This window comes from Festucalex cinctus, chromosome 2 (assembly GCF_051991245.1).
Source record: "Festucalex cinctus isolate MCC-2025b chromosome 2, RoL_Fcin_1.0, whole genome shotgun sequence".
Lineage (NCBI taxonomy): Eukaryota > Metazoa > Chordata > Actinopteri > Syngnathiformes > Syngnathidae > Festucalex > Festucalex cinctus.
This window is the reverse complement of record NC_135412.1, coordinates 39,109,362-39,134,138: the sequence shown is the minus strand read 5'-3', so window position 1 is coordinate 39,134,138 and position 24,777 is coordinate 39,109,362. Positions and strand designations below refer to the sequence as shown.

The 24,777-nt window shown below is 39.5% G+C and overlaps 1 protein-coding gene across 2 annotated transcripts in view; it reads right to left on the bottom strand.

Moving 5' to 3' along the window:
- The window catches only part of slco4a1 (solute carrier organic anion transporter family, member 4A1), a 35,475-nt gene extending 13,459 nt beyond the window's left edge, over nt 1–22,016 (bottom strand). Inside the window, exons 1-5 of one of the 2 annotated variants that reach the window (XM_077515025.1) lie at nt 21,876–22,016; nt 3,941–5,017; nt 2,912–3,002; nt 1,264–1,385; nt 933–1,044 (exon numbers count right to left, since the gene is read on the bottom strand). In XM_077515025.1, coding sequence (XP_077371151.1) covers nt 933–1,044; nt 1,264–1,385; nt 2,912–3,002; nt 3,941–4,763 — 1,148 coding nt within the window. In that variant the 5' untranslated portion in view covers nt 4,764–5,017; nt 21,876–22,016. Of the gene's footprint in view, nt 1–932; nt 1,045–1,263; nt 1,386–2,911; nt 3,003–3,940; nt 5,018–8,683; nt 8,722–21,875 lie in introns of those variants that run through there. The other variant, XM_077515026.1, reaches the window with a different exon arrangement.
- Nucleotides 22,017–24,777: the final 2,761 nt, after the last annotated feature.

Here is a 24,777-nt window from a genome sequence, read left to right as displayed (position 1 = left end):
TATAGCCTATGTATAACTCTTGAGTACTCACCCATACCAAAACCAAGCAACCAATTCCACTAGTACTTTACATACATAAACCACATACTAAACTACACCTATTAAACCAAGGAATGACAAATACTTTTATGGACCTTTTGTTTATTTCTCACAAAAGGCATAACTGTTTTCTGCAATAATTTAAGTCGAATTGAGTTAGCAAATAAGATAATTTTGGCAACAACTTGTTAATAATGCACACTAAGCATTAATATAAACATTAGAAACATCCTTTTTTTTCCTTTTCTTTTTTTAAAGAGTTTTTAGAAGAGTGCCTTGATAAATGTGTGTGAACCGGATGGGAGATTAAGACCCAGCAAATAAACTTAATTTTAATTAAATCCTGCTGCTCTAATCCAAACAGCTTTGAGCTATTCTTGGTACAGTTACATTACTACGGTGCTACATTGAAAGCGCTGACACACATGTTACATAATGCACCCTGCTGAAACACAGTGGATTATCTAAAATAATGTTATACCTCAAAACCATTTTTTTAACTTACTAAAACTGTGTGTAATTTCTTCTAGAGTTATCCAAACCTATGTGTTTCTGTCTTTTAAAACTACTACAAAACAATTTGTTTAGTACAAAGAAAAACACCTAACAAAAAAATCGACTAATAAGCTGTAAAACACATGCCCAAAGCAAGAAGTGGTACTACAAATATGACCATCCAATTGTTAAGGCCAGTTTAGCCCAGAACAGGCTCAATTAGTTAAAAAATAAAAAATAAAAAAATCAGCTATCGTGGTCCCCACTATACGTAGCACAGAAGAACTTTGTAAAAAAAAAAAAAAAAGTAATTTGATAAAATACAAACTAAAAACATTTTTGAGAAACTCACAAACATTTTCAAAAGCTACACTGCTGCAGAGTAGAGCCACACTGACCTTGGCATGTCTTTGACTGATTTGCCGAATTGAGGGTCCGAAGCGGTGGTGTGACTGCCATCTTTGAGCTGGTGGGCCTCAGATACTCGCATGGCCTTGTGCTCCTGAGAACCTGGAGGCGGACCAAGTGAGATTTGACCAAATAAAGAACCAAATGCAATGATGATGTCTCACAAGATAACCACGATGTCACTCAAAAGGAGATGATTTGTAAGAGTCATTTGAAAAGACAAGCAAAGTATTGAGTAATCAAGTTAGTCTCAACTGTTAACTTGAACACTTGAACACAATAATATGTGTATGTGTCCAGTTGTGAAAGTATTATGAGTACCTGGCAGCTGTCTTGGGTAGGCCAGGATGGGGAACGCCACCAACAGAGCTGCTGCTCCTCCGAGCAGGAAGCCAATCCACCAAGCACCAACCCACAGCGGGTTCTCTGGAGTCATCTCTGTCCTGTCACCACATACACACACAGATTACAGTGAGCATTATTTTAGAAATGATGGAGGTTTTGCATTTTTAGCAACAACAAGGCCAAGATGCGAACTCCAAACTTCAGAAACGGCTAACCATCAGTCCAGTGCTTCTCAATCTTTTTAAGATGTACCATATAAGATTACCTTCCATTCCAAGCATCATCATGACCACTATCAAAATAAAAGTGGCATAGTAGTGCCAGTTCCATCACACCAGCATCTACTGAAATTCAAACAGAATTCGCCTCTCCCTCCCACTGCTCCTTGAATCAGTGGGTGTTGGTGTCTGTGGATCTCACTCTGCTTTATCTATCCTTCCCTCATTCCTCTCCTTAGTTTTTCCTCTGGTCTCTTGAGATCTTAATTTGTTGGAATTTAGAGGTTTCTGGGGTTGGCGTAAGATTCTGGTTTTGTAACCATGTGGATGGCAGGAGGTGTTTGGTTGGTGTTGGATTTCACTTTGATGGACTGGATGTGCTGGTGTCTGTGGATCTCACTCTGCCTCATCTATGCTTCCCTCCTTCCTCCCTTTAGTTTTTCCTCTGGTCTCTTGAGATCTCCTTAATTTGTTGGAGTTTAGAGGTTTCTGGGGTTGGCGAAAGACTGATTTTGTAACCATGGCGATGGCAGGAAGTGTTTAGTTGGTGCTGGATTTTACTTGATTTATCTTTCTTTTCTTTGACCTTTCCTCTGGTTTCCTTACCTTCTGAACTTCATGACTCTGGCGAGAGTGAAGTATCCGGTTAAGGTGAAGGGTAATGGGTTTTTATTAGGTTTTAGGTTAATTAATGAGTATAAATTTACATGTATTTACACACACGCGCACATGCACGCACGCACACATACACATAAAAAAAAGGAAGAAAAGATGATAAGATGTTGAATCGGTAAGACTAACGAATGAACAATTCTGAGGTCTCTCTTAGAGGAAAAAAAAAAAAAGAGTGGCATAGTAGTGTTTTAACAAAAAACAAAAAACGTTTTAATCATAAAAATATTTCTTATCATCATCGTAAGCGAATTTAAACATTAACACTGCACTTAATTGTAGGAAACGACCTGCACTTAAATACTGTTGGATTAAAAAAAAAAAAAAGTTACATTAAAGTTGTACCGAAATAAAAGTTACATAAAGTAAGTTAAAACCAAGTCAAGTACACTTTGGCAGCGACCAAAGTTAAACATTTCACTAAGTCGCAGGGAACAAAAGTTAAACATTTCACTAAGTCCACCATGCTGCTTCCTTACTGGTCAAATTTGCACAAAATCATGAAGCCATTGATGGTGTAGTGGTTCATTCTTTCCTGCATGACACGGGTTCAAGTTATGTTCCGACAGTGTGAAGTGTTGTTGGGTTTTTTATTGCCCTGTGATTGGCTGGTGATAAGTCACCAGGGGATGTGTGGGTCTGCCTTTGGGGCCAAAGTCAGCTGGGATAAGCTTTCTCTTATTTAACAATAATGTAACCCGCCCAATACACACACACAATACAAGCAGACTCACGTGAGGTGGATTTCGGTGTAAATGTTGAGGAAGTAACCCCCGAGCAGATATCCTGCTGCTGGACCCACAATGGCTGCAGTATAAAAGATCCCTGGGGAGGTAAAGTGAAAGCATGGGCATGTCACTTCAGGTACTTTCTCCTTCCTTTTCCCTAACAAGAATTTCCTGTTTCTGAAAAAGGGTCACTTCTCTGTTACTTGGCTTCTTTGTTCAGAAATGTATCAGGTTTCATAAAGGGAGGCCACTTTATACAGTTTTGGTATCTGCATCACACTGTTGCAATTTTAATACAGTAACTTTGACAGTTACATGAAAATACTCAAGACTATATTTATTATTTATGGTGGGCTTTACACATAGTGACAACTAATGTACTTTACTCCAACTACTCAATGTAAAGGCTAAGGATGTATATTATCTAAACATCATGATACAATAAATATTAAGATATGAACCCCACGATACGATTATTATCACGATGTTGTGGGTAAATTGGCAATACAAAAAAAAAAGCTCACAATACTGTATAAAATCTCACAATATTGTAAAAAAAAAAAAAAAAAAAAAAAAAAAACACCCGTTGGAAAAAAAAATCTAAATATTACATAGTAACGCCAGGGACAAAGAAATAGGCTTGGGCAATCATTTTACTGTATCTTATTGTAAATTCTGGCTTAGTGGCAAAGAGCATCATGGTCTACGTAGTTCACATTGCTGTGATTGGCTGAAGGGGGTCAAAAGCATTGTTTTTTGATGGACATGTTGAAAAATATTTGCTAGTATGACAAAAAATGAACAGTTGCATGTCAATTGAGTCAATTCATGGAGGAATTCAAACGTGTTACATTCCCCTTCATCTGGCCATCAGCGTGGCCAAAACATGCTTAATTAAAATCAAACTGCACTAATAAACTATCATCTCCTTTTGAATAGAAATGGTGCTTTTAATATTGTAACATGGCAATGACAAAACACATTTTAACCCCCTTGTGGTGTAAATGCTTTCAATTCATTCAAAATGTGACTCACCAGTGTAAACAGGGCCGTAGTTTGACTTGACGTTCTCATCCAGATATGTGACTCCCAGCGTGTAAAGAGGTGTAGCGCCCATACCGTGGAGAAATTGTCCCAGCATGAACACAAATCGATAGCTGGACAATCCTCCGCCCTCTTGGTCCTGGCAAGGGCTGGTGCGGTTGGCGGAGCACAGTCCGGTTTGCTCGGACAGACTGACCTGGTAAGGTGGCGTCGTGAAGTGAGGCAAGGCAAAGACCAGAGAACCCACAGCCATGAGAAGCACCCCCCAACCGAGCCAGCGAGGCTTGTGGCCCGTCCCGCCAAAGTAGCTGACAAAGGCCAGGCAAATGCACGCAGCTATGTCGTAGAAGCTGGCGATGAGGCCCGCTTCGTAGCTTCTCAGGTCGAAGCGCCTCTCGATGGTTGTCACCACTGTGTTGATGAAGCCATTGATGATCATCCCCTGGAGGAAAGAGGCCACGCATAGGAAAAACAACACCCATCGGGGAGTGTTGAAGACTTGGATAGCTTTGGGTGTCAGAGCACCCCAGCCGCATAGCTGATCTGAGTCCGTGGGGGTCGGATTTAATCTAATCTGTGACTCTGCGCGAATGGTGGTTTGTGCACTATAGATCTGTCCCGGAAAGGTGGAAGCTCCAGTGAGAATGCGGGGTTGAATGGGATCATCAGTGTGTCTGGGTCCCGAATCTGTGAGGCTGTCTATGTGAGGGTCCACAGGGCTGGGGGTGTCCAGAGAGGGACCCCTGCTCAGAGGGAGGCCATGAAGGTCAAGGAGCTCCTGCCTGGAGCTGAAGGAGGCATCAGCATTGAGCATTGAGGGTCTTTGGCTTCAGATGGGGGCAAGAAAAGTGGAAACTACTTGGACAGGACAAAATACACGACTTGTGAAATAACTTAAGCCAGGAGAAAACATGCAGCAGTGAAAGTTGAAATGTTCCAGGGTCTTAATCCAGCTGCAATTAGAAATACTTGCTTCTTGTGTACTGTATTCCATGCATCCACACTGCTGAGTGCTTCTTAAGGCTGTTGTACTTTATAAGGTAACGCAGCTGGTTGACTCATGGCATCCTGTAGAGAGAAGACAATAGATGATTTAAAATTGAACCATAGCTGTATATTCTTACAGTTATTTTTTCTTGATTCTGTGACAAAATGATTGCTTGTCCACTTGAGTAATGACTTGATTTGGGAAGTTTTTTTTGAGAATGTCAGTTGCTGTCAGGCCTGCGGGCCCAGCCCGCTGAGTGTGCGTGTCTTCCAGGTGTGGTGCATTGGAGTCAAGCAGCAGGTGTGTCCAATTAATCAGCAGCCTACTTAAGCCAGCCTCTGACACCACCAGATCGTCACAACTCCTGAACGAGTTGGTACATCCAGCTTTACCTTGAAACCTGAACCCACCTTTTATTGTCTCTCCTGACCAGCATTTCCATCCTCCTTTTCAGCCCGCTGACCCAGACCTTGACACACGCCTCGCCACCCAGAACCAGCCCCCAGCACCCAACGGGACTGCAACCTCCTTCTGGCCATCCACTGTTGTAATAAAACTTTGCCAACTCATTCATTCTCTTTTCTGCATCCGGCCTTCCTCGTCACCAGTGGGAGCTGGGTTTTTCTTTGTGGGGTACGCCACCCTGTTCCTCGAGAGACATTGTTCTGCTTGTTTTTTATGTCTCCTTCCTCTAACAGCAGTAATTCAAATAATCAGCTCATCAGCATGAGCTCTGGGGAGCCTGATAACCAGGGGCGCAACTACCTACTTTCTGAGGGGTATGCAGACACATGAAAGGTGCCCCCCTCTCCCCAAATACCATTTTGCCAACCATTTACTTTATGAGGTTTTGACACAATGCCAGTAATATTATAGCAGGTGATCAGCTTTTCAGAAATTGAGTATGTTTTGATTTTCCAATGTTCATTCATTGTTCTATTGCATCAATAAGCATTTTTTTTTTTTTTAAACATAATCGCTAGTTATATTTCATAGGTCGTCACAATCTTTAGGTTATTGCATTCTATTAGTTTACCACTAGATGGCACTAAATTCTACACACTGTCGCTTTAATCAAAAACAAAAAAAGATATATACAGTTATAAATAACAGCAGCAGCACCCAGTGTTCAACGCATTCTCTGTAGTGGAAATTATGAGAGCAGTTTGTTCTCTGTTGTAGGGGTGGGCGATATGATATTAGATCGTTAAGGATCGTTAAGTGTTGACGATCTCATAAAGCTGAAAGATCGACAAGATAGTCTGTAGGGCAAATTTTATACAGTTCAACTTTATGCGGGTTCAAGCTTGGTTTATGCTTGATGCATCCGTGTGGTCTTTTTTTTTTTTTCCTCCCTCCACTCACACAAACACGCACACGAACTTACTTAATGCTAGCATGCTAATGCTAAGTAAGCATGCTAATGCTGATGTGTCCACTCCTCCAGCTGGAAACTGACGCATCCACGAGATTGTCCGCACGACTCCACAAAGCAAATGACGTTCGAACGAGAGGCCGAGGGTGCGCGTGGCCGCGGATGAGTCGGACATTCGCGTGAGCTTGACCGGAGACGCCCACCCTCTGCCGGCGCCAGCGCGGCCTGGCCACCTTGCAACTCTCCCCGCGCCGTGACACATCCACATTGCCCACACGCGCACCTACGAGAATTTGTAAACTACGCGGAGTCGTAAACAGTGATTTCTACTTTCCAATTCTGTGTTTTATTTACTTTGCTAACTCATTCCAAACTGTTTTTGTCGATAGTTTATTGAGGGAAAAACATTTTCAATCTCCATTGTGGTGTTAAGCGCTGTTCATACACCGTTGGCGCTGTAACTAAAGTAACTGAGGCTGTTCATTACCATTTATGTTTACATTCATTGCACTGTTTGATTAAAAAAAAAAAATAAATGCACTATTTAAATTGAAACCTGTTCAGAAAGCTTAGTTGGCTTAAGATGTCTTTTTTTTTTTTCTTTTAGGGTTTTATATACATTTTAAATACGTTTTAAATTTTATAAAAATGTTCAGAAATGTGATTAGTCTAAAAATATGTTAAAAAAAATCGTGATAAAATCGAGATAATACATTTATTTTTAAAGAATCGTGATATGACATTTTTACCATATCGTCCACCCCTACTCTGTTGTTGTTTTAGTTAACAAAAACGAACAAAATAAATAAAACAAAAATTCCAAAAAACATTTTCATTAGCAAACTAAAATTTAATTTAATTTTTTTAAAAAAAAGAACAATAACAAACTATATTTTATGCTTACAAAACTAACTAAATCGACGGTAACTATAATTACTCTATAGCAAAAAGGTCCTTCGTTTTCATCTTTGATAATTAATTTAATGCATGAGCCTTTGGTATTATTTTAATTGTGATTTTAAGTATATTTATTTCTATATTAACTAGACAAAGAACATTTGAAAGTGTCTTACACAAGTGACGTCTTGTATCAGCAGCCAATAGAAATGCACCTTCAGATGACATCGCTCCCAGGCGACAATTTTGCATGCTTGACTTTTGGCTCCGATGGCTCGCCTCACCTCGCCTTCTTTTTCATTTAACTCAGCTGAAACACACCAATTAGGTAAGAAATGTAGTACTTTTTTTTTTTTTTCATTTTACCATGGTTTTTATTAAGTCAGGTATTTAAATAAATCAGTTAATTAAATTATTACATTTTTACAATTTTAAAGTTTTTTTTTTTAAATTAAGTTAATTAAATAAATCACAATCATCAAAAACTATTCAAACTGAGCATTTTTGAAATAACTAAAACTCATGAAACTAACAGAGCTGCCCTGAAAACCAATTAAACTAATTCAATTTTAAAAATAACACAAAACAAGTGAGAGTAGAGGAAACGACAGTCACGGAGCAGAGGAGCACCTAAAAAGTGACGTGCCTTGTTATTTGATCATTACACGTGCTCCAAGTACCGTAATTTGACTCCCATCGTTTTAGCGCCCCCCCCCCCCCTCTGGTGCAGCGCCCCTATGCGGTGCATATCCTGCGTACCCCCTTTTTGCGCCACTGCTGATAACGATCCTCACCTGTGGTGGAGGAGGGAGACATTTTGGGGTATTTTTATTGTAAATTTTAATATTAAATATTATTTAATACCACTGTGTAGGTATAAAATTAAAAGGGAAATATTCAGGACTGACATTAATTAATATAACCAGCACCGTGAGTGAAATGACACAATCACACGCCCACAAATTTGCCAATAAGTTGGAATTTACAGTACAATATTATATTCTCCTGTGTTTTCATCAGTATCAGTCACGTGTAATATTCTGGCCACTCATGCTCAGTAATTAAGTTGCTACTAACAAATGCTGTTATTTTTTTTCGATGAAAACACTTACCAGTGAGTATTTTACGCCAGGATCTTTGTATGGGATAATGAGACCCTAGCAACTTCATTGTTTGCATCAACCATTCAGAGTATATTATCTCAGTATCGTGAATGGTGACTTGCAGAAGTTAGGTTTGTATTTCATAGTGTGCTTTGCTTTCATTTCATTGTTGATGGTTCTGACAACATGATGATGCAGACTTGCTTGGAGTAGCAGTTGGAAAAATATATATTAAGTAAGATATTTATAACGAAATTTATATTCACATTATTACTGAGGAAATCTTCATTTAGAGCTTCTTCCACACTTATTTTATACTTATTGGTACAACCGTACAACACACACTGAGAGAGGAGAAAAAATAAGCTTACCACCGGCTTCACTTCTTGTTTGGCATGAGCAATCCATGTTATTTATTTACTGACTATCTTTTTTTTTTTTTTTAAGCTTTGAGCCAGGACAGCACAGTAGCGATTTTCTTAACATTTTCTTAACTCAAAAATTAGGGTGGTACACACGCTTTGGGGTCGGCTAGGAAAAAAAAAAAAAAAAAAAAAGCACCGGGCTATGCTAGCATCACATTGAATGACGCAAGCACGCTTCTCTCGTACAGCACAGATATATATATCACAACTGGAGTAATCATGCGCTTAGTGATCAGCGCATGGATGTAAGTCAGTGGATGAACGACCCTCGGCGGAATAGCATTTTGGGATCAAAATATGTATTGTCAAGCGTACCGGAACGCTGACAGACTGTGACAGTACGTTCTTTGCACATTGAGAAGTACGGGAACGCTCAAGGGAGATTTTTAGAAGTGCCGGAGCTCCGTACCGGTGCGTTCCGGCCCACTTAAAACACTGGTTGTGAGGTAGGGTGCACCCTGAAATGGACGCCAGTGAATTGCAGGACACATACACGGACAACCATTCACACCATCACTGAGTGGGGAACTGAAGTCACGCTGGCTACACAGAAGTCAGCACATGTACCACTACAGCATCAGTGACTAGAACAGAAACATTCACACCGTTTTCCTTTGTTAAATTATTCCTTTCATTGTGTTATCAAAGTGAGAACACAGCAAGTTTTTTTTCACAGCAGTAACCTATTTACTTTGTTTCTTTGAAAGGTATTTCCTCCCCTGTGGGAAACAAATGCTTCTGAAAAAGCCAGGAAATGCTCTGAGGTTGTTAGGTTCAGTTCAGTTCAGTTCAGTTTCAGTTGCTAGGTCTCCGTTCACGCTGCAGGTCGGAACATGTGACCCCAAACAGGAAGAGCTGAAAACTCTTAAAGACCCTCTCTTTTCACCTGAAGCATATTAGACAATAATTTTGTGTCCATTATTTTCATGTGAATACTTCATCCTCTTTTGTATCTTCAAACTGCCTCCTTGTCAGCAGCCACATTTAGGCTCTCAAAAATCTGTCAAATCTTGCACTACTGCAAGCCCCCAAAAGAACAAGTAAAAGAACAAGTTTCATGGCAGAGTTGCAGGCATCTGCAAAAGTCAACATGCTGCCTTATCAAACCATCCAGTTTCCACACCGCTTATCCGGATGAGAGTCATGGGTGAGCTGGAGTCCACCTGATAGACAGAATTTAAAAGACTACACCCTACAGTAGACTGGTTGCCAGTCATGCGCAGGGCATTTATAGAGACAAACAAGCATTCACACTCGCATTCAAACTGTCACTGAGTTGGAACTGAAATTGAATGAACCATAACAAGCAAGTTGCTTTTCTACATATGTATCTAAAATTTTTGTTATTGTTGGCAGGTACTGAAATACAAATAACATCAGGTTTAGTGAAGGATAAGCACATCCTAGTCAACCGAGGCATTTTTTTTTTCTTAATGTTTATTTATTTATTTTTTATTTTTGTGGCACATGAGCTAACAACATATCCGACTCTGATCAACTGCTGAAAGGAGACTGATTCTGTCCTCTTTCATCTAAAAACCGCTTCAAACATCAAACAACAAAGCATATGTAGGGAAGGAAGAATTTTGATTTGTTGTGATTGTGTTGTCAATGTTTTATGTGTTATGTTTGTTTTTTTTGTGTTTCTGTAAAGCGCTTTGTGACAGTTCAGGCTGTTTGAAAGCGCTATATAAATAAACTTGAGTTGAGGTGAGTTGTATGTCTTCACTATTTTGACATATTATTGAAACACACGCACAAAGGACAAGTGATGCAACATGAGCCAGCATACATTACAAAGCCAAGCAGGCTGTCCTTCATCGTGGAAATCTTCAGTTTCAGATTGCATCATTCTGTACAGATCTTGAAATGTCCTGTGGTTATGTATGCGCGCCCAAAATAACGGTGACTTTCTTTTAGTGTTGCATATTATTCTTTACATGAGTCAGTGCTAACAGTCGCTAACATGACTTAATTAAAAAAAAATATTACCCTAAAGTTTCTTAATGCAAAGTCAGAATAAAAAACAAATATATTTGTAATATTTAAAACCTGTCTCAATATCCATTTATATTCCTTAGCTTTTAACACAGCTTGAGACTCTGCCCTTGTGGTTGTCTTTTTTAGTGTTTTCACCTTGTTTTATCATTTCTTACTTTCTATTTTTGTATTTATGAACAGCTTTGTTTCAGCTGTTTTTTTTTTCCATAAAATGAGTTGTCATTTTCTACTTTACTTTCTACAACATGTTTGTGTTCTTTGCTTTTTAATCAAAAAAGGCTTTGTTCTTGTGCTTCCTGTTCCTTCACAAACACGTCACACAACTACGTTTGACCCAAGGTGCTTTTTACATGCAAACAGTATATATTTTCAGATGCTTGTCAATGAAATGCATTAATGTGAATTCAGTCAATTGCAAAGCTGCACCAGTTTCCTTGAAGTCACGTGATAGTTACTATAAAAATGCAGTTTGTTTCGTTTTCCTGGTCAAGCAAATGTTAATATCCACCCTTTCTCAAGCCCATAGAAAAAATGAGCTTGTGTGAGGTTATCTGGTGTCAACTGTGCCAAAAATATCATGCAAGTAACTCACTGTTGCGACCCATGAGAGCAAAAAGCCAAAGGTCACTTTTTCCAGTTTCACTTTGACAATGTGGTATTTGTGTGTTTGAATGTGGCCGTGCAAATGAACAGTGACTGAAAGTGAAAGTGAGCATGTTCTGGGTAAGGGCCATTTCCTATCCTGATTCCCCTCATGAGGGTCATGGATATGCTGGAGCCTTTTCAAGCAAACCTGCGCCAATACACACTTGACTGGTCACCAGTCAACTGCATGAGACATATCAACACACAACCATTCACAGTCAGTCACATTCACACAATATGGGCAATTTAGAGTTTTGAACTACATGTACATTTTGTATTTTGGCAGGAGGTCAGTCTACTACTACTACTACTACTACTACTACTACTACTACGACTACTACTACTACTGAACCTCAGAACTGTGAAGCAAATGTTCTTACCACTGGGCCTTCTTGCAAATAACATCATCTGCAACTAGAATAGCTCTGGGATCCCAAATTCAAGTGAATTTGGTTGCTAATGTCATTCAAGGCAATGGGTGAGCAGATTGAGGCAGCACTGTGCAAATTAAGTTAGCATGTCTCTCTCACAGTCGGATGTGTGTGCCTTGTGGCTACGTTATGGGACCCATACACATGGTTTTTCTCGGTTTAACTACCATTGGGGGCACCGACTCGTCATTGTGGGGACATTTTGGTAGGCCCCACAAGTTCGGACCTCTTTTTGAGTGTTAAGACTTGGTTGTAGAGTTCAGGTTTGAATTGGATTTTTGGTTGGGGTTAGGTTGTCAGTTGTGATGGTTAAGGTTAGGTAAGGGCCTAGAAATGCATGATGTCAATGAGATGTCCCCACTAAGATACATAGACAAATGTGTACTTATGTGGGATTTCCCCCACATATTTCGGGTTTCTCCCACGTTTCAAGGACATGCATGCTCAAGTTAGTTAATAGAAACCTCAAAACTGTCTGTAGACGTTAGAGTGGGTGTGAATGTCTGTCTGTTTGCATGTCTCCGGCGAGTGACTGGTGACAAGTCCTGGGTATAGTCTGCCGGAAAGGCCTCCAGCTTGTCCATGACCCTAATGAGGACACATGATGTAGAACATGGACGGTATCCAGAACATGGTCACTTTCATTTTCAGTCACTGTTTTTTTGCATCCACACATACACCATGACACTGTCAAAACGAAACTAGAAGAAGTGATTATTGGCTTTCTCTGACATGGATATCCAGAACATGCTCACATTCAGTAATGTTGAATACTATTACACACATTCAAAAACACACAAACGACAACTGCAAACTGTCTTTCTCCATCTCACTTGCGACCCAAATGAGGACAAGCAGTATTAAAAAAAAAAAAAAAAAAAGAAGAAGAAGAAATGAATGGCTGCCTTTTTAGATGTCTGTGCTTCTTATTCAGTTAACTTTAATGACAATTTTTTTTCAAACTCAATGGGATTGATCTCAATAAACAGGGAGTCAGATTACTGACAGTCAACATCTTCCATACTGTGCGTCATGGACGCTATGTTCACAACAACCGATAAGAAGAGAGTATGGTCTTCCACTCCCCGCCCTTCAGAACAGATTGATTTGTCCTCATCTGTCCACACTCTAAACACTGACCATCCAGCACCCCTGCTCCCGAACGACGCCTGCCAAACACCACCATGACCACCTCCACCAGTTTCACTACCATGTGCACCCCTGCACTGTTCACTGACCCTGAGCGATGCCTGCCTGCCAGACGCCGCCACTACAGGATTCACCTCCGAACGACCCGACGATTGACTCCCTACTGGATCTCACCAATAAGATGAACAATGTGGTCAATCTCTCCAAACAGCTAACTAAAATACTCTCCAAACAGCTATCTACTGATCAGGGGAGTTCGCCCATGCTCCCCCCAAAACTCCAGAATCAACTATCTACCAATCGTCTGACTCCACCAAGCCTCAGTCTTGGTGTACACAGGATGGAGTGATTACAAATCCGTCGCTTTCAACAATCTACTAACAGGCAATGCACTACTGCGGTTTCAACATCACGTCTGCAGTTGCCAATGATTTCAGCGAATATGGTGCCTCCCTTACATTGATGAATTATTGTGTTCAATTCTTATTCCACAAATGCAATATTACCGTGTTCCGTTCAATTTGTGTTGTTCTTAGGTTTGAGTACTCAAATGAAGATGGCATGGACAGTCATGAAATAGAGTAATGTGCTTTTGCCGTGCCCCAAAACTCTCGCTGATACTATGAGAATGCTTATTAGAAGCCTACATTTGGTGCATGGATATTGCTCCTCCACAATGTGGTTTTTGATAAAAATGTGAATACAGGGTTTTCCAAAATGGTTGACCCCATTTCGTAGGCCAATAATTTTGACAATTTTTGTTGGAGTGACCTCAAATTTTCACAGCTTGTGTAGAAACATTTCAAGTTTTTGTGTGTAACGTTTGGCATTTCTATCTTTTCAGGTTAAGAAATGCCGTTCACTTTAAAAGAAAAGGCATTTTGCTTGTCAGAGTATGCTCGGACTCAGTCACCAAAGACATTGTGCAAAGAAGGCACCTACTACAAAACAAATTAGGACTTGGCAGCAAAAATTTCAAGAAAAGGGCCCTTTTTGGCACGAGCTTGAATACCGACTAGACGTGCGCAGAGTCACAGACGGCGCTCATAACGAACATTTATGAAAATCTGTCATAGAACCAATAAATATTTGTACTTTTCTTTGTAAATTTAACCAATAAAACCTATGACCTTCAATATAAAGTCTATTTAGTTTCATTAAGATCCACCAAGTAGTTTCCGAGATATTGGCATTTAGAATGGGGTCGACCATTTTGGAACACCCTGTATGTCCACAAAATTAACATTATTCTAATTACAATATATAGAAAGGTACTAATTAGGGAAGTTCGATACCACTTTTTTCCAGAATTATACCAATAATGAGTAAACAACCCTTGAGCAGTCACCGAGACCAAGTACTGATGCCACTAGTACTTTTGATACATGAAATTTCCCCCTAAAAACAATGAAATTAAAGGCAATTTTCTAATCCCTGATCGTAAAAATGGCCAGTATCTGCCACCATCATCATAAGTACCGATTATGAAATAAGGCTTGGTATCGCCCAACCGTAGTACAAATGAGCAGATCCAAACCATTTGTAATGTTAATCATTGCGAAACAACATTCAAGGCATCAAGACTAAAAAAAAATTCAGCAATTCACTAAACTGTCAACAACAAAAACAGATTCTTCCACTTAATCTGGAAAAACTGCTGAGTAATAAGTAATCCTCTCTGCTCTGACCCTCCACACACATCTGATTACTAGTCAGATGTTACGTAAGATGAATTATAAACTAAGTTCAGAACAGCCCAGAGTATTTCAGGAAGGTTTTTTTGTTTGTTTGTTTGTTTGTTTGTTTATTTCCGTTTATAACATTTTAAACACCAAAACAACAAACACAAAAACTAATCAGGAGCTTACTGTTTTGAATCTTTGTTCCACTAAATAACAATAGTCATCTGCTTTTTACACTTGTATCATCTACATGAAAATAAGACTATTTGAAAGTGTGACAAGGGAGGCACGTGTGACCTGATTCATTTCACCTTTCTCGTTACAATTCGGTGTTTTATGGCTCTTATGTGACTGTTTTCATATCAAGAATCAACATATAAATTGCTTTCAACACAACACAGTGAGTGTAGTGTTAACATGGCACCATGCTTGTCCCATCTACAACTCAGATACTAGCTTCCATCTCGACCGATGAATACCACAAACTTCTTCAGAAGATGGCAGTGCTGGAGACAAGAATGCACCGCCTTGAAATGTTTGTGGAGGTGAATGGAAAATCGTGGAATGACACCACACTGCCAATGTCTCCAAACGGTGGTCATGAGCATGCTAACAAACAGCTAGCTCCATCCACCGACCCTCTGTGGAATGTGCTGGGAGCAAAGCCAAAACTGAGGAGTCGTCGCCCAACAGCTGGACCTGACCGCCAAGTAATGCCTGAGGAAACACGTCGGCCTATGCAAAAGGCTACCTCAACCCCAAGAAATCAGTCTTGGACGTTGGTACCAGCAAGAAAAAGGAAACCGTCTCTTGGCCGACGAAGACAAAATACTGATATCGAACTGAGAAACAGGTTTGCCGTGCTGTCGCCGAGCCAGCAAGCCTCGGGGGATCACAGCACCAGTCAAAGGTATGAAACCGGACCTCCTCAGCAAATCCGTTCAGCTACTGAAACACAAACACTGATAATAGGCGACAAAGCCTTGTTTGGTGTTAAACGTCTGTGCAGCAGAAAAAACACAAAAGTTCTGTGTTTTGCTAATGACATGGTGCTGGACATTTCTGAAAAAGTCGACAAGATTGCTACTGACTACCCGACTGTGAGATCGATTGTGATTCACACAGGAGCATTCGATGTGTTGAAAAAACAGTCGGAGATACTGAAGCAAGACTTTATTACTCTTCTACACAAGATAATATGCCTAAACGCAGAGGTTTTTCTGAGTGGTCCTCTGCCTACTGTCCGACCAGGTGATGAGCGTTTCAGTCGGATTATGTCACTCTCGAGATGGCTGAAAAGCATCTGTGCTTCTTACTCAGTGAACTTTATTGACAATTTTTCTATGTTTTGTGAACGTCGCCATCTTTTCCAACGCAATGGGATTTATCTCAATAAGCAGGGAGTCAGATTACTGACAGCCAACATCTTCCATAGCGTGCGTCACTGGACGCTATGTTCCCAAAACAAAGGACATGAAACACAACAACCGATAAGAAGAGGATCTGGTGAGGCTGGCTCACTATCTTGCACTCCCTGCCCTTCAGAACAGATTGATTTGTCCTCATCTGCCCACACTCCAAACACCGAACATCCAGCTCCCCTGCTCCCGAACGACACCTGCCAAACACCACCACGACCTCCACCACCAGTTTCACTACCAGATGCACCCCTGCGCTGTTCATCGCCCCCAAGCGACACCTGCCAGACAGCGCCACTACCGGATTCACTGCCGGATGCACCCCCGCGCTGTGCACCGCCCCCGAATGACCCGATGACTGACTCGCCAGCGAGTCTCACCAACAGGTTGAGCAATCTGGTCAATCTCTCCATACAGCTAAATAAAAGTCTCTCCAGGCAGCTGCCTGCTGATGACGGTTCGCCCATGCTCCCCCCAAGACGCCACATTCAGCTATCCACTAATTGTCTGACTCCACCAAGCCTCAGCATACAGCTCCCCACCCGCCGACCTCCATCTTTGGCTATGGAGAATCTCAACTACAGCTCGGTCTGATATGTTTTGGGTCCAGACTACATATACAATATAAAAAACGTGTGTTCCCAGAATAAGTCAGGACCCAAGGAAGCTTGTAGCATTCCTGTGATTACAAGAAGTAGAAAGTTGGCAAAAGAAATGAGAAGAAATAAGTCAGAACCTACAAACCTAGTCAGTATAGCTTGTGAACCTCTGACTAAACCAGCGTCTCCGATTACCACTGTGAGACTAGCGCTACTAAATACAAGATCACTAGTTAACAAATCATTGTTGATTCATGACATTATTATGACATATGATCTCGACTTATTTCTCCTCAGTGAAACATGGCTAACAGAAGGTTCCTGCAACACGGTTCTCAATGAGGCAACACCAACAAATTTTAGTTTCATGAACAAATGTCGTAATGGCAAAAAAGGTGGTGGACTTGCTGCCATTTTTAAATCTCTATTTCAGTGTAAAGAAATTTCATTGGGAAGCTTTAATTCATTTGAATATCTTAGTCTTTTGGTAAAAGGTGAACCAAACATCGTCATTGTCATAATTTATAGACCTCCAAAACAAAAAGGCAGATTCATGGAGGAATTTGAAGAAATGCTGTCAGTAATTTGTACCGACTATGATTATCTGGTCTTAACTGGAGACTTTAACATTCATGTTGACAACAACTTGGATAAAAATACCAAAGAATTTTGTAATATACTTGATACTTTTGGTCTCTCACAACATGTAAAAGGTCCAACACACAATCAAGGTCACATTCTTGATCTCGTCATCTCTAAAGGTGTTGACATTTTATCTGTTGAGGTGAAAGATCTGGCTATTTCAGATCATTCCTGTGTGTTTTTTGAATTACAAACAATCCCAGAAGTTCAAACAACTACTGTCTCGATTAAAAAAAGGTACATAAATGAGAATACAAGCAACATGTTTATGGAATTAATGGCTGCATCACCAACTGTAAATGCAGAGACCGTTGATGAACTTCTGGATGAATTCACCTCAAAAATCTCAAATGTTTTGGATGCTGTTGCTCCTATTAAAACTAAGACCATTTCATCCCGAACTAAAACACCTTGGAGGTGTACTACCAACATAATGACTTTGAAATCTAAATGCAGAAAAGCAGAGCGAAAGTGGAGAAAAACTAAACTCCAAGTTCATTTTGACCTGTACAGACAATGTCTTTGTCATTTTAACCAAGAGTTAGTAATAGCTAGACAACAACACTTTTCTGAAATTATTAGTAGGAACCTCAACAATACACGCACTCTATTTGCCGTGGTTGACAAACTCACAAATCCCCCAAATCAAACAGCACCAGAACTCCTCTCAACAGATAAATGCAATGAATTTGCCTGCTACTTTAGTGAAAAAGTACAAGCCATCAGGTCAAACATTGTTACAAACCAGCAAAATAACAAAACGATGCTGCACTTAAAATCACCTAGGAATAATTTAATTACCATGACAGAATTTGACTCAGTGGATCAAAATACTGTAGTAGACTTGGTTCAGCAATTGAAACCTTCCACGAGCTGTCTTGACACAATTCCATCTGGCTTTTTCAAAACAATTGTGAAATCTGTTCAGATCGATTTACAACAAATAATTAATTGCTCACTTCAATCAGGTGAACTTCCTAAATGTCTGAAAGTAGCCGCCGTCAAGCCCATTCTAAAAAAGAGAACACTGGATGTCTCCCTGCTAGCAAATTATAGACCAATCGCAAACCTTCCCTTCGTAACTAAAATAGTTGAAAAAGTGGTTTTTAATCAACTCAGCAATTTTTTTAGCTTAAACGGACTTTTGGATAAATTCCAGTCAGGTTTCCGACCTCATCACAGTACAGAAACAGCTCTGATTAAAGTACTGAATGATATAAGATTGAGCACTGATGCAGGGAAGGTATCAGTGCTCGTCTTGTTGGACCTCAGTGCAGCATTTGACACGATTGATCATAATATACTGTTAGACAGGCTGGAAACTTGGGTGGGATTAAATGGAACAGTCCTTAAATGGTTCAGGTCCTATTTGGAGGAAAGGAGTTACTTTGTGACCATTGGAAATTTTGAATCTGATCGAAAGGCCATGACATGTGGGGTCCCTCAAGGGTCAGTCCTTGGACCCCTGTTGTTCAGTCTGTATATGTTACCTTTGGGTCAAATGCTTCAGAACACCGATGTTGACTATCATAGTTATGCAGATGACACACAACTGTATTTATCTATGTCCCCAAATGACAGCAGTTCTATTAACGCATTGTGTCATTCTCTAGAGCAAGTTAACAACTGGATGAACCAAAATTTCCTTCAGCTGAACGAAAACAAAACGGAGCTCATTGTTTTCGGCAATAAAGAAAAGAGGATTGCTGTTAAAAAACAGCTTGAGTCACTGTCTTTAGAAACTAAAGACCAAGTTCGAAATCTTGGGGTATTAATAGACTCAGATCTGACCTTCAGTAATCATATTAAATTTATCACTAAAACAGCCTTTTACCAGCTGAAAAACATATCCAGACTGAAGGACTGCATGCGTCAAGCAGACCAAGAGAAGCTTATCCATGCTTTTATCTCCAGCAGACTAGATTACTGTAACGGTCTTCTGACTGGACTCTCTCAAAAGAACATAAGACAATTGCAGCTCATTCAGAACGCTGCAGCCCGAGTTCTGACCAAAACAAAAAGATCAGAACATATTACTCCAGTACTTAAGGATTTACACTGGCTCCCTGTCAGCTGTAGAATCGATTTTAAAGTTCTGCTACTCGTCTATAAATCACTAAATGGTTTGGGTCCTGAATATATCCAAGAAATGCTGATTGAGTACAAACCCAGCAGGGCTCTGAGATCGACAGACTTGGGCCAACTAGTGGAACCCAGAGTTCGAAGCAAACATGGTGAAGCTGCATTTAGCTATTATGCTGCACACAGATGGAATAGGCTGCCAACAGAAGTGAAGTCAGCCCCGAGTGTAAATGCTTTCAAATCCAGGTTAAAAACTTTGCTTTTTTCTTATACCTTTGATTAGGGACTTTTAAACAGCTTTAATTAAGTGGTTTTTTTTTTATTATTATTTTTATTTTTATTTTTATTTTTTTTATTATCATTTTAAACTTCCTTATGTTAAATTTTTTAAAGTTTGTTGAATAATGTTTTAAGATTGTTAGTTTGTAACCTATTTTTATTTAGTTTTCTTCCTCTGAATGTTAACTACTGTTTCTTGATGCTTATGTGTTGTCTTTCCTCGTGTAAAGCACATTGAGTTGCCTTGTGTATGAAATGTGCTATACAAATAAACTTGCCTTGCCTTGCCTTGCCTAGCTTTGAAGGCAGAATATTGTTGCAATGCCTTTATGCCTCCATTCCATATTAGTGTGGGTTATATTGGACATCAACAGGTACTGTTAAAGGGGATTGTGTCAGTTCACACTTTGGTGCACAATGATTGGGCAGTCCGTTCTCCTGTTTTGGCCTCATTTGTTTCTTCTGTAAACTAGGTCACATAATTCATTCAAATTAAACAGCATCAGTTCTGCATTGTGAGTATTGCAACAGCAACAGAACAAAATATGAAATGGCTATACTATCATGAAACAAATGTAATGATTGACAGTATTTTGTATTTGTGAAACCGAAATCTTCTGATTGGAAATGACACAAGAATGTGAGAAAAACTTTGAGAAGTTGTATTAGAGATATGAATGAACACTATGTTTAGGAAGACATTTCTTTGCAGTGATTCTAAATTTGTGGGGAGGTTGGTGATTGTGGAAAAAAAAAACTCACGATATTGTTTAAAAAAAAAAAAGAAGCTCATATTGGGGGAAAAAGCACAATGTGTTTTTGTGCATAATAACAGCTGTGACAAAGAAATAGACTTTGCCATGTGGCATGTCATGTCACAATGACATGTCATTGCCATGTGCTACATTGGCTCAGCTGTGGCTCAATATTGTGGCAGAAGTAAAAATTAAAAGTGCTGTTTTTAATAGCGTGACAGGACGATGATGATATCGTGGCAGTTTTGATATTGCGACATATCACAATACAGACGTAATGTACATCCCTAAATATGGGAAATTATTTTTGTAAACTACTTGATAATTATGTATTTAATTAAAATGTGTTGCACGTGAAAGTTAAATTTAAAAAATATCTGACAGTATCTAGATGCAAACAGTTCTGAAACACTAAATGCTAAATAAAACTAAAATGATAAGTACAGTTGAACTGTATTTGAGCAGTGCTTCTTTGAAATACCGCTAGAGGGAGCCCTTTCATAACGACTGTATACCTTCCTGTTGACTGCTGATCCCATCACTATGTTATGTTAGTTCACAGGACATTAAGGAGCCGTGTGATGTGCTCATACAAATGTTGATGAAGTGGAGCAACATTTGGACTAAAGATCCCCACTTCTCCTTAAATAATTCCCTGAGACTGTTTTGCACAATTGTATGCTTCCAATGTTGTGTGAACAATTTGGGAAATGCCCTTTCATGTTCTCCAGCACACAAACCAAGATGATAAGCACACTTGAATGAGTTCTTTGTGGACAAATTAAACAATTACACACATTTTGGATAAACTACAACAGATATTGGAACATCTATCGCTACAGTATCACCCATCCATCCATCCATCCATCCATCCATCCATCCATCCATCCATCCATCCATCCATCCATCATGAATGAAACACGTTTGCTCTCGGGTGATGTGCATAAAGATTCTCCATTATGAACAGAAACCATGTGCATTTATGTAACGAATGCAATAAACATAATATAATCTGGGTCTGGGTCTTGGTGCACCTCTCACACCCCTGCAAAGAGGGAACCACCCTCACGTATGTGGCCATGAAGTGACAAAGGCAACATATCACGCAAAAACACGCAGAAGTAATGACTACCTTTTATTCTATGTCGATGGTCAGCGGCGTGACAGATGAACAAACGGTGCTATAATTCACATCTTGCTAGTAGGAGCGATCACGTGAAAAATAAGACATTATTGTATGTATTGCCGATGTGTTATGATTATAGCTAGCGTTCATTTTGCGAGGCAGAGCAAGTCACTGGATTATAAAACACTCCTTTTGTTGTCGCAAACCCGGTGGTTGCATGCTTGAGGTATGTCTGGTGCGCGTGCACCGGCAGCATCCGCACAGTAGTGCATGGAACGCCGTCTTTTTTTTTTCCCTTTTTCTTTTTTTCTTTAACGAACGGGGCTTACCTTGAAAAGAACGTCCATATACACCCTTTCTCGTCTCACCACGTCTGGTTTCCTGAGAGAAATGTGACAGTGCAGGTGCCGCATGCATGCTGACAACCGCAGCAATACCGTCTCGAAACACGTTGCCGCCTTGTGAAAGTGTCAATATGGCGGGCGGGTACTATAGTGACACAACTAGTGACATCAACCGTGAAACTGCAAAAGGGCAGTACTGTACTTGTGCTGCACTTGTTATGGTTATGTTTAAATAACAAATGAATAAGCATAGCACCTGAGCCAGTCGTGCAAAATGAAATAAACACACTAATAACATTTACGCCTACCGCTACCTCTAAAGTCGAACATAATAATACAATTCGACCTCTTTTATTTGTTCTCGTTTCTGACACCCCAAATGGAAAATAATTTAAATAGAAATAAAACGTTCCAGCGTTAAACATACGCCATAAACAATATCTAATCGTTTTAATAATGTCATTAGGCCTTATTTTCTTTCTCTGAATAAATTTGTAGTCCAATGTACAACCGAGGAAGCCTGAATTTCCATTTAAAAGGCAACACAAATTACAAAAGTGCAGAAGAAGCATTTTTGAACAGTTACAATGTTAAATAAATACATTATACTGTAAGTTATGTTGATTTACAGTGTAAAGTAGGTAGAGTAGCATCACTTAGATAGTTTCAGCCTAAAAATGTCAAAGAAAACAGACTACTGTTACTGTAAATGTTTTATTTTTGACAGTTACACTCAGCGGAAGTAATTTCTGTGAGCTGTTGTATGAACTTTTTACCAGTAGAGGGTACCAACAGACTGTATAACAACAATGTATTTGGGCCCGTATAGGGGTAATATTAAAAAAAAAACAATATGACACTCTTATGATAAGAAACACTTTATTTTTTCACAAAAGTGACTACAGTTTTTCAATTTCTTGTTCCTGTTAATGTCTGGCGCTACTATAAATGTAAGTGACTGACACAAAAAGAAAACGTATAATGCCAAAAGGCACTTTGTGTGTGCGCGCGCGCGCGTGTGTGTCGGCTGTACAATACTGTAGCTTATGTAAGAACTTATGAAGTGGTTTTGGTCATTGTCAAGAAAATCTTTGGAAGTGTTAGGTCAAGTTAATTAAAACTTAGGGTTGTGAGTTTTTAATTTTACAAAGCCAAGTTCTAAGAATGCCTGCGCATTACATGGCGACAATAACATGCCACATAAAAGTGAAGAATTGCTTACAGCTGAATTCCACAACGAATTCTGCTTGGTATACGACTGATAGATGCCCCAGTCTGGAGATGCAGACATCTATCACTTTTTATGTGGCCATTACTGTGGAGAGTGAGTTATGCTACATGAAAACAAATGATATTTTGATATATGACTGCTGCGTGTAGACATGATCATGTTTTCTCCACGTCAATGCCTGCCTAATGTCACTCTCTAAGGTTCTTTTAAAAAAAAAAAATTATTTAATTTTTTTGCATCATATGAAACACAAGAGGGCGCTCTGCTCAATACAGTGAGAACTCTAAAACAGAGGGCCCACACATACAGGTACTGTAGATTTATTTTTATTTATTTTGTTAATTCATTGTCCATGTAATTAATGTTTTTCCAGTGTTAAATTCTGTAATTTATGTGCCTGCCCACCTATCAAGTAGGAAATTACATAACCAAGTAAATCTTTTGAGCCCTATACCTATTTCTGGAATGTGACTTAGCAAGAAATTTAATTTACACATTGCCATGCTTTTTATTTTAGACAAGACAAGAATTTCCCCCTCAAAACGTATGCATTAAATGGATATTTTTTATTGAAGTACTCAATTTTCTTCTCTGGACAGTTTACTTTGTTTTACTGGAATGTGTGACATGTGAAAAGAAAAAGCTTCTTGGCAGTCTTAACGCTGTTTTTTAAAAGGCTCTTGTGCAATAATAACTTGACTAATAACTTGACAAACATGCAACTGATGCCAAAAATACAAGTCTTCATTGATAGACTATACAGTAATTTTGTTTGTGGTTTCTGTTCTCTGCTAGCCTGCACTCATTGCTGTAGCAGCAAATGAGTCTGGTCTGAGCTGGGGCAAACCTGACCAAAGAGACAGCGGAAAAAACAAAGAGCGAAGGGCGAGTGTGACATTAGAAAAGCAACTTGTGCGCATATTCTCCATATTTCAATGTGTTAGCGTAGTTGCCGTAGTTGGCAAACAAACATGGCTGACCTTCTGCGCATGTGCGCCTCAGATTGTGTAATTGTATTTCTTAACAATGAAATGTGCATGTAGTGCATCTCTCAGTCTGATTAGTATAAAAATCCCATACACAGTTGCATTGTCGCCATAGAGACAGAAAATAAGGTGAAAACACTGCGGTGAAATCAATGCATTCAAGTTTAGCGGCCATCGCGTTGCCACTCGCGATGGCTTCACGCCATTGTCAGCAGTAAAAGGTTACTATTTTGGTCAGAATTACTTTGATAACTTCATTATTTTTCATGTAGAATTGATTTTAAAAACACATTTTTCCACTTGCTGTCGATTGAAGATGACTTCACCTGTGCTGAGGAAATAGGTAACGACTACGCCATGGCTGGCCTGTCTTCTGGGTTTGGTTAGCAAACTGAACCATGATTGGTCGACCATTACCTTTTTTCTCAGCACCGATGATGTCATCTTCTGTTTTAAAAAGTATTAATTGTTCAGGAAAATATCTTCTTACTGTTGAAAATGACTCAATGAGTCACATATCCCTTTAAAAGTGCTAAATGAAAACTATTGTCTCTCTCACGTGCAATTTTGAGTATTATGAAGAGTGACGATCATGAAGAATACATCAAAGCATATAAACAAATTTGATCATACGGTTCGTTTTAACAGAAGTCAATGGTAGCCTGCCTGT